Below are 15,519 nucleotides of genomic sequence, written 5' to 3' on the forward strand. Positions count from 1 at the left end.
TGCTATTTCAGCTTGAATACTTTGATACTTTGGAACTTTCCCTACTTCATTTTGTAAGAGCTAAGTAATTGCTTTGATCTTCTTTCTGTGCTAGAATCTTGGTGGAGATTCTTATTAAATATAACAGTCATTTAGGACCCAAACTCCTGAAAATCAATCCTGCAATTTCTTCAGAGCCATGAGTGGCATTCTTTGTATTCCTGTGAAGAACAGCAACCTCAGTGATGTTTTAGCAGTCCATAAAAAAGGTTTACTTGTAGATCTGTAGAAAACCTGTGCCACAATTTTTTAAAAATTAGTAGATCATAAATACCTTTACTCAAAGTTTAAAAAAAGTTGTTTGATTATGTGATACAAAAATAGTGATGCACTATTTTTAATTTTATTTACCTTTATCATAATCTCCTTAATAAGACTTATCATCAAGTCTTCTAATTTCTTGCTTTGTTTCTAAGCAAGACAGGAAACATCTCTGCAATCACTAGCAAGGCTGCCTAACTTTCTATAAAAGTTACTAATTACAGGAGTTGTGTGAACTACATTCAGATCTAGACACATTTCAAATCAAAGACATTAAACTCAGCAAAAATAATGACTAGCTAAAGAATCAAATGCTATATTACATTTTCTATTTGTGCCATTTTTGTATTTTCAATAGAAAATCTAAGTGTACACATTTTTTCCAATGTTTATTTTTAGAAAGTGTATGGGAAGATGGCACTTTTTTGGTAAACAGAGAGCTCAAGGTTGAATATGGTTTTATTAATTTGGGGTTTTTAACATAGGAATTATTGTCTTTTCTCTTTTAACCCATATTACTACCATCTTTGCAGTTTCTGCCCTTGTTTCCATTCTGAAATAGACCCTGAAGTTTCTCACTGCAAGTGAAATTACCTGCCTTTGTCTATGTGCACTCTGCTAGAAGGATATCCTATAGGACATGACTGGATAACACCTATTATAATGGTGCCTTTTTAATTCAGGTGAACTTGTCTCTGGGTTTTAGAGGATGGGTTTAAATCTTTCAGCTCTACTTACCAGCTGTTCCCTTTCCCTGGGACCCTTTCATGGCATGGTGAAAGGATCACTCTCCCACCAGCTGAGAACAAACTCAGTAAATAAACATTTGGCACTGCATTTACGACCTCGTTTCCTTAGGATTTTATTTGTAGCAATCTAATAGCTGTGATTACACCAGACACTTTACAGAAAGTAGCCTCGGATTCTTTTTCAGGTGCTTTCTAGCTCCAGCTGTGTAGTTCAAATTCCTCTCTCTAATTCAGGCCCTTGAAGCACATTATTTAGATATGTTGCCCGTTTTCCTACCCAGCATGAGGAACAGTCAAGTTCAAAGTACCTCACAAGCTTTCTAAAATGATAGAGCTATTGCTCTGAAATGCAAGAAATATATGTGGGATCAGCTTTTTTTGTTACTGCTATTATTTGATAAACTCAAGAACCAGAAATCGCTTCTTTCCAAATGCCAATCTGCCTTGATCTTAAGCCACTCAGCTCTACCAGCTGCAGACCAGCAGAACTGTTTTCAAACGTCTCTGCAGTGATTTTACACTTACTTTATTAATCAGCAAGGACAGCTCTTGGTGCTACTGAGGGGCCCAATCCTAAATCCCTGATCCGTAATAGCTGCACTTTGTACTCGGAGCTAACGAGCGAGAGCTGCGGCACTGACTGGGCTCAGCTCGGCTCTGCCAGCCCAGCCCTCTCCTAATGGGCTGTCACCAAGACAACTCACAGGGCCACCAAACACCTCGGTGCAAACACCTTGACACATCTCCTCGCGTTGCACAGACTGTTTAGTACACAAAGACGTGAAAGGACTCCCAGCAGTGTGAGACCAGACTCTGGTTCCAGCGCTGTGCCCGCACGCTGCCACAGCAGTGAGCAGCAGAGGGCTGCAGGAACCCCTGGGAATGCTCCTGAGCCACACTGCTGCCCTGGGAATGCTCCTGAGCCACACTGCTGCTCTGGGAATCCTCCTAGAACCACACTGCTGCTCTGGGAATGCTGCTGGGGCCACACTGCTGCCCTGGGAATGCAGCTAGAGCCACACTGCTGCCCTGGGAATGCTGCTGGAACCTCACTGCTGCCCTGGGAATGCAGCTAGAGCTAGACTGCTGCCCTGGGAATGCTGCTCTCTGGGCTCCATGGACCTGCATACTCCTGCCTTCCTCCACGGGAAGGTGTCCCTGCCATGGCAAGGCTGGAATGACGTGAGCTTCAAGGTTCCTTCCAGCCCAAACCACTCTGATTCTGTGGTACTACCATTCTATGGAAAGGAGCTTCTACACACCTCTTGCTAAAGCACAACACCCACCCATCCCAGTTCATGCCTCTTTTTATTATTTCACTGAGGAGTTTACTTCACTTTAAATCTGCAGTAACTGGCACAGCCATGGCAGCAGCAGCAGTCAATAAAATGAGCTGGAAAGCAGCAGCTCAATCCATGCTCTGACTCATGTCTAACAAGTACTTTCTCTACACTAATCCCATGAGGGTTTAGATCTAAAGTATTTAGAAGCTGAACTATTTAGGAAGGCTCTGTTGAACACAAGTGAGTTCTGCTCCTAGCAGCTCATTACTTTCCCCTTACAGTAGTAGATTCCTTCCTGGACCAAAACTGTTTCCCCATTTCTCTCCAGCTTGAAGTGCTTCCTTCCTTGTCATTGTACCATGAGTAATTACAAAAACAGTCCCCATGTCTCTCTTTTATTAACACCTCTCAAATATTTGTGCAGTGGTTTCATATCCTTCTTTAATCACCTCTGATCCAGTTTATACAAATTTATTTCAATCAATCTTTCATTATAAGTAATATTCTCCTGACCTTAGCTACCCTTCTTTGAACTTTCTCAGTATCTCAGCAGTGTTTTTTGGGTTTTTTTTAAATTATGACAGCTCTTATCAGCCCTACACACAATATTCTGGGGGTACCTTGTGATACTGGAATGAACTGGACATTAACAACCAGATAGAAGGAATAGCCTGAACATCACAACCATATCTGTAACTGAAAAGGTGCTGGTTTATTCCCTCTTGCTCCCTTACCTGTTTCTATTTTGCTGGACTGTTTTATAAGGTTGTAATGGAGGCAAGACTGCAAATTAAAATAAAATATTCAAACCTGGCTTCTGTTGAGTGAAGTTTTCATTCCTCCTAGGCCTATTCATTTATGGTCTGATTTCAGGGCCACACACTAAATTGAAAACTCTGCTGTTTAAAGCAGGGGCTCTTCCAGCTGAAAGTTAAACCAGGTATAGGAGAAAACCCCACAATTATCCACTCTCCAAAGATATCTACATTCTATTAGGAGAGTCTTCATCTTTCTGGGTCTGCTGACTTTTCCACCCATCTCAGTTTTACCTCCTTGAGCCTTGGCTTTGTACCATTGCCCATCTCCAAGATGGCAGTGCTTAAAAGCTGTTATTTTTCAGGCAAATTAAGTGTTTGTGCTCCACTGATCCCACGAGCCTTCCAGTGCCAGTAGGGCTTTGCTGTAATTTGCCTTCTTCATGTAACTATATTTCAGGTATGTGTAGGAGTGACATTATTTAAGTTCATGTGAAATGTAAATAAGTCAGACACAGCTGAAAATGTGTTTCCTCTGCCATCCCTGTATTGTAGAACACAGTGTCACTTCATATTACTTTTCATTATGATAATCTTATTTTAAAGCTGACAGTCATGATTTAATATCCTTGAAAAAGCTTAAAAGTGAGAAGTGTGCTCCAGCTACTTTTAGCAGTCTTAAGGAACCCCCTTTCCCAGCATTTGTATTGTCATCATTCAGATTACGAGAGAATCCATACAGCTCCTGTGCCTTTATAAATAAAACACACTAGGCAGGGAGCCTGGCATCACTTACTGAGATGGAACCACAATGATATAAGGAATATATTTCTGCCCACCATGAGTTTTGTTACTCATCTGATGCCATCACATTGCAAGTTTTCGTTCTCACAGAAAAAAAAAATCTAAATCTGTATCTTTGTCATGTATTAATTATATTCACCTTCTATCCAACAAATCAGTGGTCATAATAAAATTCACCTATGAAAAGTGAAAAATATTCAGAACAAGCCATCAAAAAAGCATTTACCCTAAGCCACATTCAGAGCACTCAGTGTAAAATAACTTCCAAATAACCTCCTTTCATGTGTCTATAACTCTTACAGAAGAAATTGCAAACTAGAACTGCAGCAATATATGCATTTTTCATCTCAGGTAATGGAAAATTATTGTTTTATGGGTCACTCACCAGCACTTGTTTCTTTGTGCCCAGCATTATAGAATTGTTTCAGTGGGGAGATTGAGTAATGTGACTTCCAGCTGAGAGTGATTCAGAGATGGGCACTGCCAGCTCCTGCCAAGGCAGGAGGAACCAAAATGCAGGAGAGTGAACACCTGATTTCCTGCCATTTACCCTCAGGTGTGACAGCCCTTCCTTAGCACAGGCACAAAGCCTCACCCTGCTCCTCTGCTCTCTCTTGTTGCTCTGAGGGTTGCAGAGGAATCAGGAGGCATGGTTGGGATCATTCCTCGTGGCTCACTCCCCACATGCCATTAAAACCAAGCAGGAAGGTCAGACAATCCTCACTCTGAGCCAGGAAAATCAAAAACACCCTGCTCCTCTGCTCTCCCTTTTTGCTCTGAGGGTTGCAGAGGCAGAGGAATTAGGAGGCATGGTTGGGATCATTCCTCATGGCTCACTCCCCACATGCCATTAAAACCAAGCAGGAAGGTCAGACAATCCTCACTCTGAGCCAGGAAAATCAAAAATTACAGACAGTACTGCCCTGGTCTTGGTAGCTGCACAGATCTACATTTACTCTTGGTTACTAAGAAACATGATAAAAGGTCAGTAATCTAGAAAAACTGTAAACAGATCAGCTCTCAATGGCTATTGTCTTGATAACACTTGATACACTCCTATGAATGACAGAAAATATTTGCTTTCTGAAGTGGATCACTCTCACACAGCCCATTTCTTGAAATGCTGATTCCATTTAGGGGAAGACACAATATCTGTGCTCAGAAACAATTCTGCTTCAAATTAACCGAAAAGGCTTTCAACTTATCAGGGTACTAATGAAGTGTAACCACAGAGAAAATGCAGCTATACACACATCCACATTCCCTCTCACACCCCCAAACAACCCTCAGACCCTAAAATATGTACCACACTTGGAGGATCATCCTCAGGTTTGATTTCTTTGGGGTGATACACTACAATACCTGCACTGCTTTAATTCCTACATGGTCCCAACAGTATCCAAACACCTGCCCACACAAAAACCTCCCCTGAAGGTCCTGGGGACTACAAGATAATGTGCTTTCCTGGCTTGGCTGCTGAGAGTTGTGATGGTTCACATTGCAAAGATTGGACAAACAAAAAGAAACAAACATCTGCACACTTCGTATTTGCTTTGCTTGGACATTTTGATTGAGAACAGTCGTTTTCACCCTGTATATGCGGCTGCAGTTTCTACATAACTACCTGCATCTGGTTGGATTAATGATTAAACTTTAATAATATTTATATTTTATATACCCTAAACAAACCAATGTGTGCTGTTTGGTGAGAGCAGGATGGTGATTCCACTGCAGATGAAGTGGAATGGGATGGCAAAGAAACAGGGAACAGCCCCAGCACAGCAACCCAGCCAGTTGCAGTGAATTAAAGAACATAATTGATGTCCTTCACAGATCTAGAAAAACGGGGGACCTGAAAACATTAATTCACTCAGAAGCAGCTCCATAAGATGAAGCCACGTGGGGACTGTGGCCACAGTTGAATTCTTTGTCAATGAATTCCCCTTAGACACCAACATGTCATTTTCATGGTAAGTGAACTGCTCTGCAAAGGAATAGTTGTAGCTGGAAATGAAGGGAGGAGGGGGGAATTAATGCCACTGAAACAGGAGAAAAACCCTGATTTTCAGGTTCACCAAGAGGTTTTGGAGCTCTCTCTGGCTTTCATGATAACAGGAATCACTTTCCTAGGTGAGGAATAGTTACTTCTTTGGATTGAGAATTAGGGCTCATTTGTACAATACAAATAAGAAAACTAAGTAAAATGAAGTATTTTTTTACATTTGGAATATTTCTTTCAGGCCATTTTTCTGTGAAAGAAAATCTTCTGTGTAGGTGGAGAATGCACTTCTCAGCTCCTTTAGGAAAGCTGACGTGTTCCCATGCTAAGGCACTAACTTTCCCAGGAAGAAACTGAGAAAAACCCTACACTCAATTCCCCTCTAATTATGACAGCTCACAGAAGTCATTACTGCATGCAATCATTTGTAATATTTAAGAAACTAAACAGTATATTTCGATGGTCAGAGTTGTATTTCCATTTGATTGTGACAAATGAGCCACAGGAACTAAGGGCCTTCACTAATAAACACTCTCTTAACACACTTATTTTTAGAACAAGCTGCTCTTTTTCCATTGTACTGTGCTAGAATTTTTCTCTGTAAAACTCTATTTTACATGCAGTGTAAAAATAAAAGGCTGAATCACATTCCAGAGATCCCTTTCACATTCAGGATAGCTGTCCTTCAACAAGAAAAAATCTGCTTTGGACTAATCCATTAATATTTATTGATGCATACTATTTACATAAAGTCCCATAAAGCTAGGGAATTTCTAGGAATGGGAAATAATTTTTCCATGCAATTTCATCAGAAAGATTTCAAGAAATTCCAGCTTTTAAAGATTACAGGAGCACTGTGTTTAATGTGGATGAGAAAACATAGTTCACTTAATCTATCAAAATCATCCTTTAATAACTTCTCTGAGCATTTATTTTATAGTTTTGTTACTCTGCACAAGGACAACAATTTGTACTCCTGTTATACTGCTTTGCAGCTGTATAAATTCAGGTGGATATTTGTATGTTTTGAAAAGAATTTTCATTTCTTTCTCCTTAGGAGATCACAGCTGCTTCACTCACTGTGATTTAAAAGGATTTCTAGTAACAGATGACAGAATATTAGAAATTATCAAATCACCTTAAAACTTGCTTTTTAGACATAACTAAATTAATTTGCTGTATGGACAACCAATGTATAGAAAACAAGAGGGAATGGATTTATTGGCACTTCTTTCTGATGACTTTCAAGACTACAAAACCACAGAGAAATAAAGTCACCCTAAATGCATGCTAATAAAACTTCACACCAACACTCATGATTGATACTCTTTCTCTCCCCAAATTGATCCAACAAATCAAGAAAGAAAAAGAATTTTCAATGAAAGCATAAAATATATTCACTGAAATTCCCAAGCTACACTGTATGCTGTAGACTCATACTGAACATTACATTATGCTCCTCAAACCCCTCAGGCCAAGCCCTGCATTCCCTGAGCAGTTTTGTCACACAGCTCCTCCTCTGCCTTCAGTGCCCCAGTAACTTCTGTAACATTGCCACCACCATCACCCCACCACCCTTAATCCCTGTTCTCCCTGTGTTTTTCTCTGAGATCAGACTCTGAGGAACACGAGTGAGACCTGTGTTGCACCTGGGGATGAGATACACAGAATTCACAGAATCACAGAATTCACAGAATCTCAGAATTCGCAGAATCACTGGGTTGGAAGAGACCTTCAAGATCATCAAGTCCAGCCCAGCCCCAACACCTCAACTAAACCCTGGCACCCAGTGCCATATCCAGGCTTTGTTAAACCCACCCAGGGATGGTGACTGCACCACCTCCCTGGGCAGCCATTCCAGAACTTTATCACTCTTTCTGTGAAAAACTTTTTCCTAATGTCCAACCTATATTTCCCTTGGTGCAGCTCGAGACTGTGTCCTCTGGTTCTGTCAGTGCTGCCTCAACCTGACCAGACCTGCCTCAACCCCAGCTGAGCACAGCCACCCTTCAGGGAGCTGCAGAGAGTGATGAGGTCACCCCTGAGCCTCCTTTTCTCCAGGCTGAGCACCCCCAGCTCCCTCAGTCATTCCTCACAGGGTTTGTGTTCCCAGCCCCTCTCCAGCCTCGTTGCCTCCTCTGGATGTGCTCAAGCATCCCAAGGTCCTTCCCAAACTGAGGGGCCAGAGCTGGACACAGCACTCGGGGTGTGCCCTCACCAGAGCCAAGCAAGGGGCAGAATGACCTCCCTGCTCCTGCTGGCCACACCGTTCCTGGTACAGGAGGCCCGGGATGGTCCCCTCTGCAAATGCAACCAGAGAATTACTCCAGGTTGGAAAAAGTCTCTGTAACATCGAGCCCAAGCATTCCCCAGCAGAGCCAAGCCCACCTTTTCCACGGTCCCAGGTGCCACATCCACACAGCTTTAAATCCCTCCAGGATGGGCACTCCCAGCACTGCCTGGGCAGCTGTGCCAGCGCTGCACAACCCTTCCCATGAAGACATTTTCCCCAATTCCCAATCTAAGCATCCCCTGGAGCAAGCTGAGGTGATTTCCCAAGCCAGGGGTTGCTGTGCAGAGTCACCTACCTGTATGGGGCTCAATAGAAAAGTAAGGCTGTCCTTCCAGAATGCTATAAACCAGCTTGGCACTATTTCCATACACTGGATCATCTGCATCTGTAGCTGTTACTTTAGTAACAAAGGTGCCTAAATAGAAAGAATACACACAATTAATGTTTACACTCACTAGAAATTTGCATATCTTATTCAAAAACTAATTTGAAACAAAAATTCATTTCCTTGGGAGCTGTATAACAATAATAAAAGAAGGAAAAATATCAGTAACGAGTTAAAATATTGCTTGTGGAACAGAAACAAAACATTTTCCTTCAAGCTGATGTGTGCCAGCAGCCTGAATTTCTGGGTAAAATAAAAGCCCTTTTAGTTTCTGTATTATTTAAAGTTTCTTTGTAGAATGCATTTAAAGCTACCCAATAGATCTGTGTAGTCTTCAAGCATTTGCAAAGGAATCATATCAAAGGGATACAAAACACCAGGTTAATAATACAGTATAATATGTTGCATTTAAGACTTGCAAATTCACTTTCAAAAGAACTTTGCCAAGTTACAGAGACCAGATAGAAAAACAATAATAAAAAGGGTTCTTTTTTCTTCCCTTGGCTTGCAGCCATGATAATGATTTGATGTGGCCACAGTGACAGAGTTGGGACAACAACGATTGTCTCTGAAATGAGTCTCTGCCACTCAGGGGGCCATTGTTCAGCCAGAGTTATAAATTCCATACTCTGACAAAAATAAATAGGGGAAAAAAAAAAGGAAATTACCCTTTTTATTTCTTAGACAACATAGCACTTGCCATTTCTGTAAGAAGCAAAATGGAATGAAATTCAGTTTGTTGCATTAAGGTTGTTGCAGAGAGGGTTTTTTTTGGCTGACATTAAAGTATGATGGCGTTAATTAGGCTGACAATAAAGACAATATCTACAGAGAGAGAAAGCAAGAGAAGAAGAAAGGTTAAGGGCTGAATTATGTTCAGAAAGGGAAATAATTACAGCACCCACTAAAAATCACCCTTTCTGGATATGCTAATAAAAATAGCCTCCTGCTCCTTCTCTGTGTGTGCTGTGAATCCTGATCCCAGGGCCCTCCAGGACAGCAGAGCAGAGGGAAGGAGATCCCCTTGCACAGCCTTGCTCCTTGCCCTGTGCTCCCTTCTCCTCTCTCCCTGCATGGCAGTTTTGGGGGTTACAGCACACGTAAATTATTTAGAGAAATGTTTGCATATCCAGATGCAATTTGCATATGACCCAAGAGCTGCCATCCCACTCCTTCAAACACCAGGGCAAGCTGTGGGGCTGGCTTTGGGAGGGCAGGCTTTGGGAGGATGGAGAGCTCCTCTCTCAGGGAGCACAGGTTCTGCAGGGACTGAAGCTGTGGCAGGTTTGCCACGTGGAACTAATGGGATAATTCTCAGTGAAGGGAATGTGGATTGCAGAAATACATCTCACCAGAGGAAAAAAATGGCTTTGGCTGGTATTGGTCATTTATTTTTGGTGTAAATGTACCCATTCTTACAGGGGAGAATATCAGCAAAGGGAGGCAGAGGATAAGTGTTCCCCCAGCATCTCTCCTGGGCTCAGCAGGAGCCAGAGGAGTCCTGCAGCTGTGCACATCCCATGGAAAAGGAATATTATGTCACATCTCTCTTTGACAGATGCTTGCTGAACCTGTTTTATAAATATGCAAACTGTTCATGTTTGAAGCTTAACTGTATTTGATGCTGAAAGGTGATCTTAACACCTAACCTTTAACAGAATAGTTTTTAACCCATCATGGGGCCTGAGAAATGGAGTTTGTTCTCAGCTTGGTGGTTAGTTTGTGAGGAATTAACATCAGAAATTTATTGTCTGCCCAGTGACAGCAACCAGACAGTAACAGACAACTCCTGAGAGCTGTGAGTGGAAATGATAAAGGGGACAGGTGACACTTGTGGTGCCCAGCCCTGTGGCAGGTCCAGCAGCCTCAGCCTATAGGAGATACCCTCAATGCCCTCCTTCAACAGAGGGAGGAAGAGAGAAGCAGCCCTGGCACACCGAGAGGCCCTGGCATAGGCTGCAGAAAACAGGGAACAGCAACGAGGGAATTTGCAGGAAGCTTGAGTGGGGATGTGTCAGGAAGAGAGGGACAGAAGGCCCTGTGGTGGCTTGGCCACAGGAATTACAAGGCTTGAGGAGCTGTAGCTGATGGGATTGTCTCACATGTTTGATGCCTTGAGAGGCTGACCTAGAACAGAGGCTGGACAGAGATAAAGAATAAAGTAGGGATTTCCTAAAAGGCCTCAATGGATCCACCTTGGGCAGCACAAGAGCCCAGCCAGGGCTGCACCCAAGATGAACCAAAATGGTCACAAAATGCACCACTGCTCACAGGGTCTCTCACTTTTATAAGTTCTGCTCCATTTGCACATTGGAGTTAATTTTCCAATGACAGCTTTAGCCCATGCAGTCCCATCCTTCTTGTTTTTCTCTCTCCAGCCCACGTTGTTTGTGCTCTTGGGCCTGAGATTTGGATCGTCTGTCCTTGGTCCCCAGCTAGAGAAGAAATTGTTTTGTCTCCCTGCTTTGTGCACAGAGCTCACCATCCCCTAATATGAAGCTCAGAACTACATAGTAAAGCAGCACAGAACCTGAAAAATATAAAAGCTAAACCTGAGGCATCATTTCCCCGCTAAATTTCTGTTGGCTCACCTTTTGTACTCACACCCATTAGCAGGGCTCTTTCTGCTGCTCCCACACACAACCATCCCTCTGCCCAGCTGTGCTCCCCTCTCTGGAGCTGAGCCCCACCATCCCAGCACATCCCCCAGGCTCCCTGCAGCCCAGGGCTGCTGTCCCAGGGTGACACCAGCCATGAATGCAGGCTCAGAGCTTCCTTCAGCTGGATTCAGGCTGATGTAGCAGGTGATGTGCTCATTTCTGTGGCTGCTATCATAAAACTGGTGGTTTGTAATCTCCTAAGACAGAAGAGGTTTGTGTAGAACATCATACAGTGGGACAGGACTGGAAAAAGATAAGGCTCATCACAAAGTGAAGATTTTAGTTGGAGTATTTTATCAAGACTGTTTCATTTTGTTTCCATTATATATTTTATATACAAAGGAAAATAAAGAAATAAAACTGTTGACTTCTTGGAGATTGTGTTTGATTTTCCTAGCTGGTTCTCATTTCAAAGGCCTTCAGAAATAATTACATTGCTTGTTTAGAAAGATTTGATATATAATTTCTATTCTTATCTTACTTCACTTGAGGATTCCTGAAGACTTTCTATAGATATTTATTTCAAGATTCCCAGACTTGAATGGATGTGCTGATTCTTTGATAAGCACTAAGTGCTCATTAGATACTAAAGTTGAATACACCCTAATAAAAAGAGTTAATCAGTGTCTAACACTGCTTCCAATCCTGATGCTAAGCTACCAAGGTTTTCTTCTTGTGATACAAAATAATTCAATCACTTATTGAGACCCCAAGTTCAACTGAAGTTTATAAATGTATTAAAAATACATGAGTAATATGTGTGTCAGTATTTCGTATTACAGTACACATAAGGCAAGGGGAAAGGCATAATCTTCTTTTTCTTTCCCTTACAGGTCACTTGAAGTGTGATCATAATCTCACCTAATAAAATTAATGAAGGGAATGGACAACTGAAATACTCTCCTGCCTCCTAGAAATCCATTCAGCACTTCATTTCCAACCATCACACACTTCTAGGCCTGTCAAATCCAGTAATTTGCTCCCAACAATCTTACTGATGAAAATTGTTTAGGGAAGATGTGAGCGATCATGAAACAGAAATTAAAGAAATTGCTTCCACTGTTGAAATTAGCAAAGCTTTGGCATAGTTTAAATTTTATCACCTTTAATTTGATTTTTTTTTTCTTTGCTTTATGCCTTGAGTCAAATTTTCTGCAGGTGTGAAACACACCACTTATGTTGCTCACACTGGCAATAATCAGCATATTTAGGAACAAACCCCGTGTCCTCTACAGCTGCAGGTGATGTTGCTGCCCTGGTTCCCCTGCAATGTGCTGAGAGTTCACCAATCCCACTCCCACAGGTGACGGAACCTGTGCAAAAATAAGGTTTGGAGAACTGAGAGATTCCTGATGGTGAAAAGCAAAGCAGAAAAATAGGAACTCTCAGTCACCATGGCTGTTTTTTAACCTACCTCCATGCCAGAACTGTTCAAGCTTTGGATTACCAATATTTAAGCAGGATTTTACTCCATTACTGACACTGCAGTTATAAACTACATGTACATAAATATTTTTTACAAGCATAATGTGCTTAAAGTTTTAAAGATAAGAATTTTGCATTGAAAAAGCTGTAAGAATGCAGGGAAGGGCATTTATTAAGTGCTCCTGGAAAAACAACATTCTGGGTTCTGCTCAGCAAATAAACTGCTAAGGTTTCTGTTTGTGTTTAATTTTGACTGCATTTGGCTTGTGTTTGTTGCTTTGTCAATGCTACAACAAACTCATTTAGCCAGAGACTATAAATTTGAAATGGTGCCATTTTTATAAGAAAGCCACTATTGTAGTCCAAGTCACTGTTGTCCTAATTACAATAATATTGCAGTTTTATATAATCTGGCCCAACAACATAATCACTGTTTCTTTTTGCTTTATGTACCTAATGTTGCCTTAGGTAAACCAAACTCTTTTTTTTTCGTGAGAGATGAGGGAAATTTTAAGATGTTCTGTTAAAAAACTTTGTGTGTTTTTCCCTCAGGTACACTTTTGCAATGCTAATGACTCTTAAATATGGATTTACACACCACAAATATAGACTGCATAGAGATTCAACAGATTTTAATTAATGACCACTTCTAATACGCTTTAACCATTAGCCATTGCTGATTGTTTTACTCTGTCAGTGTCAGGTTGTTTTCCTCTGTCGTTACAACAGGTCAGCAATCAGAGACACAATTAACAACAGGACTGTTTTTATATGGCTAGGTGAGAAAACCTGTGTTTGTTGGCAAACTAAGATTAAAAACCATCATAAAAAATAAGATGTGTGTGCTCAGCTAGTGCTTTTCTGTTGTTTTGGCTGTGGTTTTATGTGCAAGTCAGGGTACAGATTCTACACATTAGTCAGAAAGAAAAATGCATATGCTGCCACAGGGAGTAGGAAAGCAAATTCTTTTGGTGTGGCAGTGAAATGTGTGCACTGGGGAAAAAAAGTCCAAAAAATCAAATTTGAATGTTCTAGAGGAGGTAATGCATAGTTGGTGCCAAGAATTTACATGAATCCATATTCAGTGAGCAACCATTTTGTTGAAAAATTGTAATGGCTGGTAAAAATAAATAACACGACCATAATGAAACCTGGTGGGACCATGTTGTCTCATCTTCCCAAGGACTTCTGGGGATTTTTTTTTAATTTTTTTTTTTCCTTTCCTGGTGCCCTTTTCAGTCTCATTTACTCTTTCTCACCTAATCTTCCCAAATCTTGACAGGGTGAATTTTCCATTTCATTCCGAAGATCTGATTACCAGCCTGATGGGGTATTAGGAGAGGATTTGCATGACAAAGCCTCACCATTATTTGCCAACTCTTTTGTTTCCCTAAGAACATCCTAAGCTTCAATCCTTCAGCTGGCTTTGGAGTTGGGCTGATGGAAGCCCTGCAGCCAGGGGTGGTCACACAAAGCATTGTTTGTAGCCAGCAGGTCAGATAAGCATTCTTTCCAAAATGAAGCCTTTTCTTCACTGTCCTTCTTTGCTATAATCTCACAGGTAGCATGACAGTTGTTGTCATGGTAACAATTTTTTATTGAATAAAACTGCAATAATCTCATAAAAACCTGCATAACTTCTTGACATGTAAATTATGACTGCCTCGAAGCTGAAGGAACTTATTCTTATTTGTTTTCCATTGTTGCTCATTTTTTAAAATGCAAAAACATAGTTTTAAGCCTTATCATCCTGCTTTATTGCATGAGACCATTTCTAAACACAAAACCTATAAATTAGAGGTTTCACTAACCAAATAAAGAAAATGTATATGAAACAGGAATCTGCTTAAAGAACTACAGAACTTGTTAACATATGCAAATTACCCACATAAAATATCATTGCATATCTTGGTGTTCATGCAGATATATAAGTACATACGCACACAAATTGTGGGAATGTTGCACGAGTGTTTAAGGGTTCTTTTTCAGATCATATGTTATGTCTGCACCCATATTTGAATGTAATTTTATTGTTATTATTAACAGGTACTTCACTGCCAAAGTTCTGGGGGTCCAATGTGTGGATCAGGTCCCACAGGGCAGGAAGGTTCTCCCCCAGAGACCCCAAGCACCAGGAAAGACAAACACAAACAGAGGAGAGACAAGGAGCTTGTTGGACTCAATGATCCTTGAGCTTCCTTCCCAAGCCAGGAATTCCACGATTTCATGATTCTGAGGAGAGGATGTCAATCCCCCTGGAAGCAATGCTGCCAGCACATGGTGCTGCTGCTGCCTGACCTACAGAGCCCACAGGAGCTCAGAACCACGGAAATGTCAAGGACTGCTTTGGGGACAGATGACAGAGGGCTTGGGAGAGTGTTTCACATCTTCCCACACTTAGAGGAAAGCATGAAAAAATAAAAAATTCTGGTTTTTAAGTGTCCAGTAGACGATTAATGAACATGAACAAGGCAACACATGATATCCTAAGCAGAAGAAAAGCATAGAGATACAGGTCAGAGCACCCCACTGAGGGGGAAAATGGGCAACTTGTGCTTGCCATGTTGGAGAAACAGGAAGGCCAGCATGCATTCTGCTGCTTCCACGGCAGAATCCAATATGCAATCATTTCTAGAGGCAGAAATGAGAAAGAAAATTTGTGTATGGTACAGGTGTAATACAGGTATGTTGGTGACGAGAACCACATAAATACCCAGATACAAGACTTCTCTTTATCTTCTGCAAAGAGAAAAACAACAACAAAAGCTTCCTTGCAATGAGAAATTGCACAAGGAGGAATAGCTTCCCAAGGGAAATAACAGAATCTTCCTCAGTGAAGAGTTCACTCTCTTGCACAGGATGCTGG

The 15,519-nt window shown here is 41.4% G+C and overlaps 1 protein-coding gene across 5 annotated transcripts in view; it reads right to left on the reverse strand.

The window, feature by feature from the left end:
* Positions 1-15,519, reverse strand: part of CDH8 (cadherin 8) — a 154,312-nt gene that overhangs the window by 71,053 nt on the left and 67,740 nt on the right. For 4 of the 5 annotated variants that reach the window (XR_005626453.1, XM_039698415.1, XM_039698414.1 and 1 more), the window contains one exon: positions 8,479-8,598. Coding sequence is in view for 3 of the 5 variants with exons in the window: in XM_039698415.1 (XP_039554349.1) it covers positions 8,479-8,598 (120 nt within the window). In the remaining 2 variants the exon portion in view is untranslated. Of the gene's footprint in view, positions 1-4,276; positions 4,396-8,478; positions 8,599-15,519 lie in introns of those variants that run through there. The other variant, XM_039698417.1, reaches the window with a different exon arrangement.

The sequence above is a fragment of the Passer montanus genome, unplaced genomic scaffold, assembly GCF_014805655.1.
Source record: "Passer montanus isolate IOZ18808 unplaced genomic scaffold, ASM1480565v1 scaffold124, whole genome shotgun sequence".
Taxonomy (NCBI): Eukaryota; Metazoa; Chordata; class Aves; order Passeriformes; family Passeridae; genus Passer; species Passer montanus.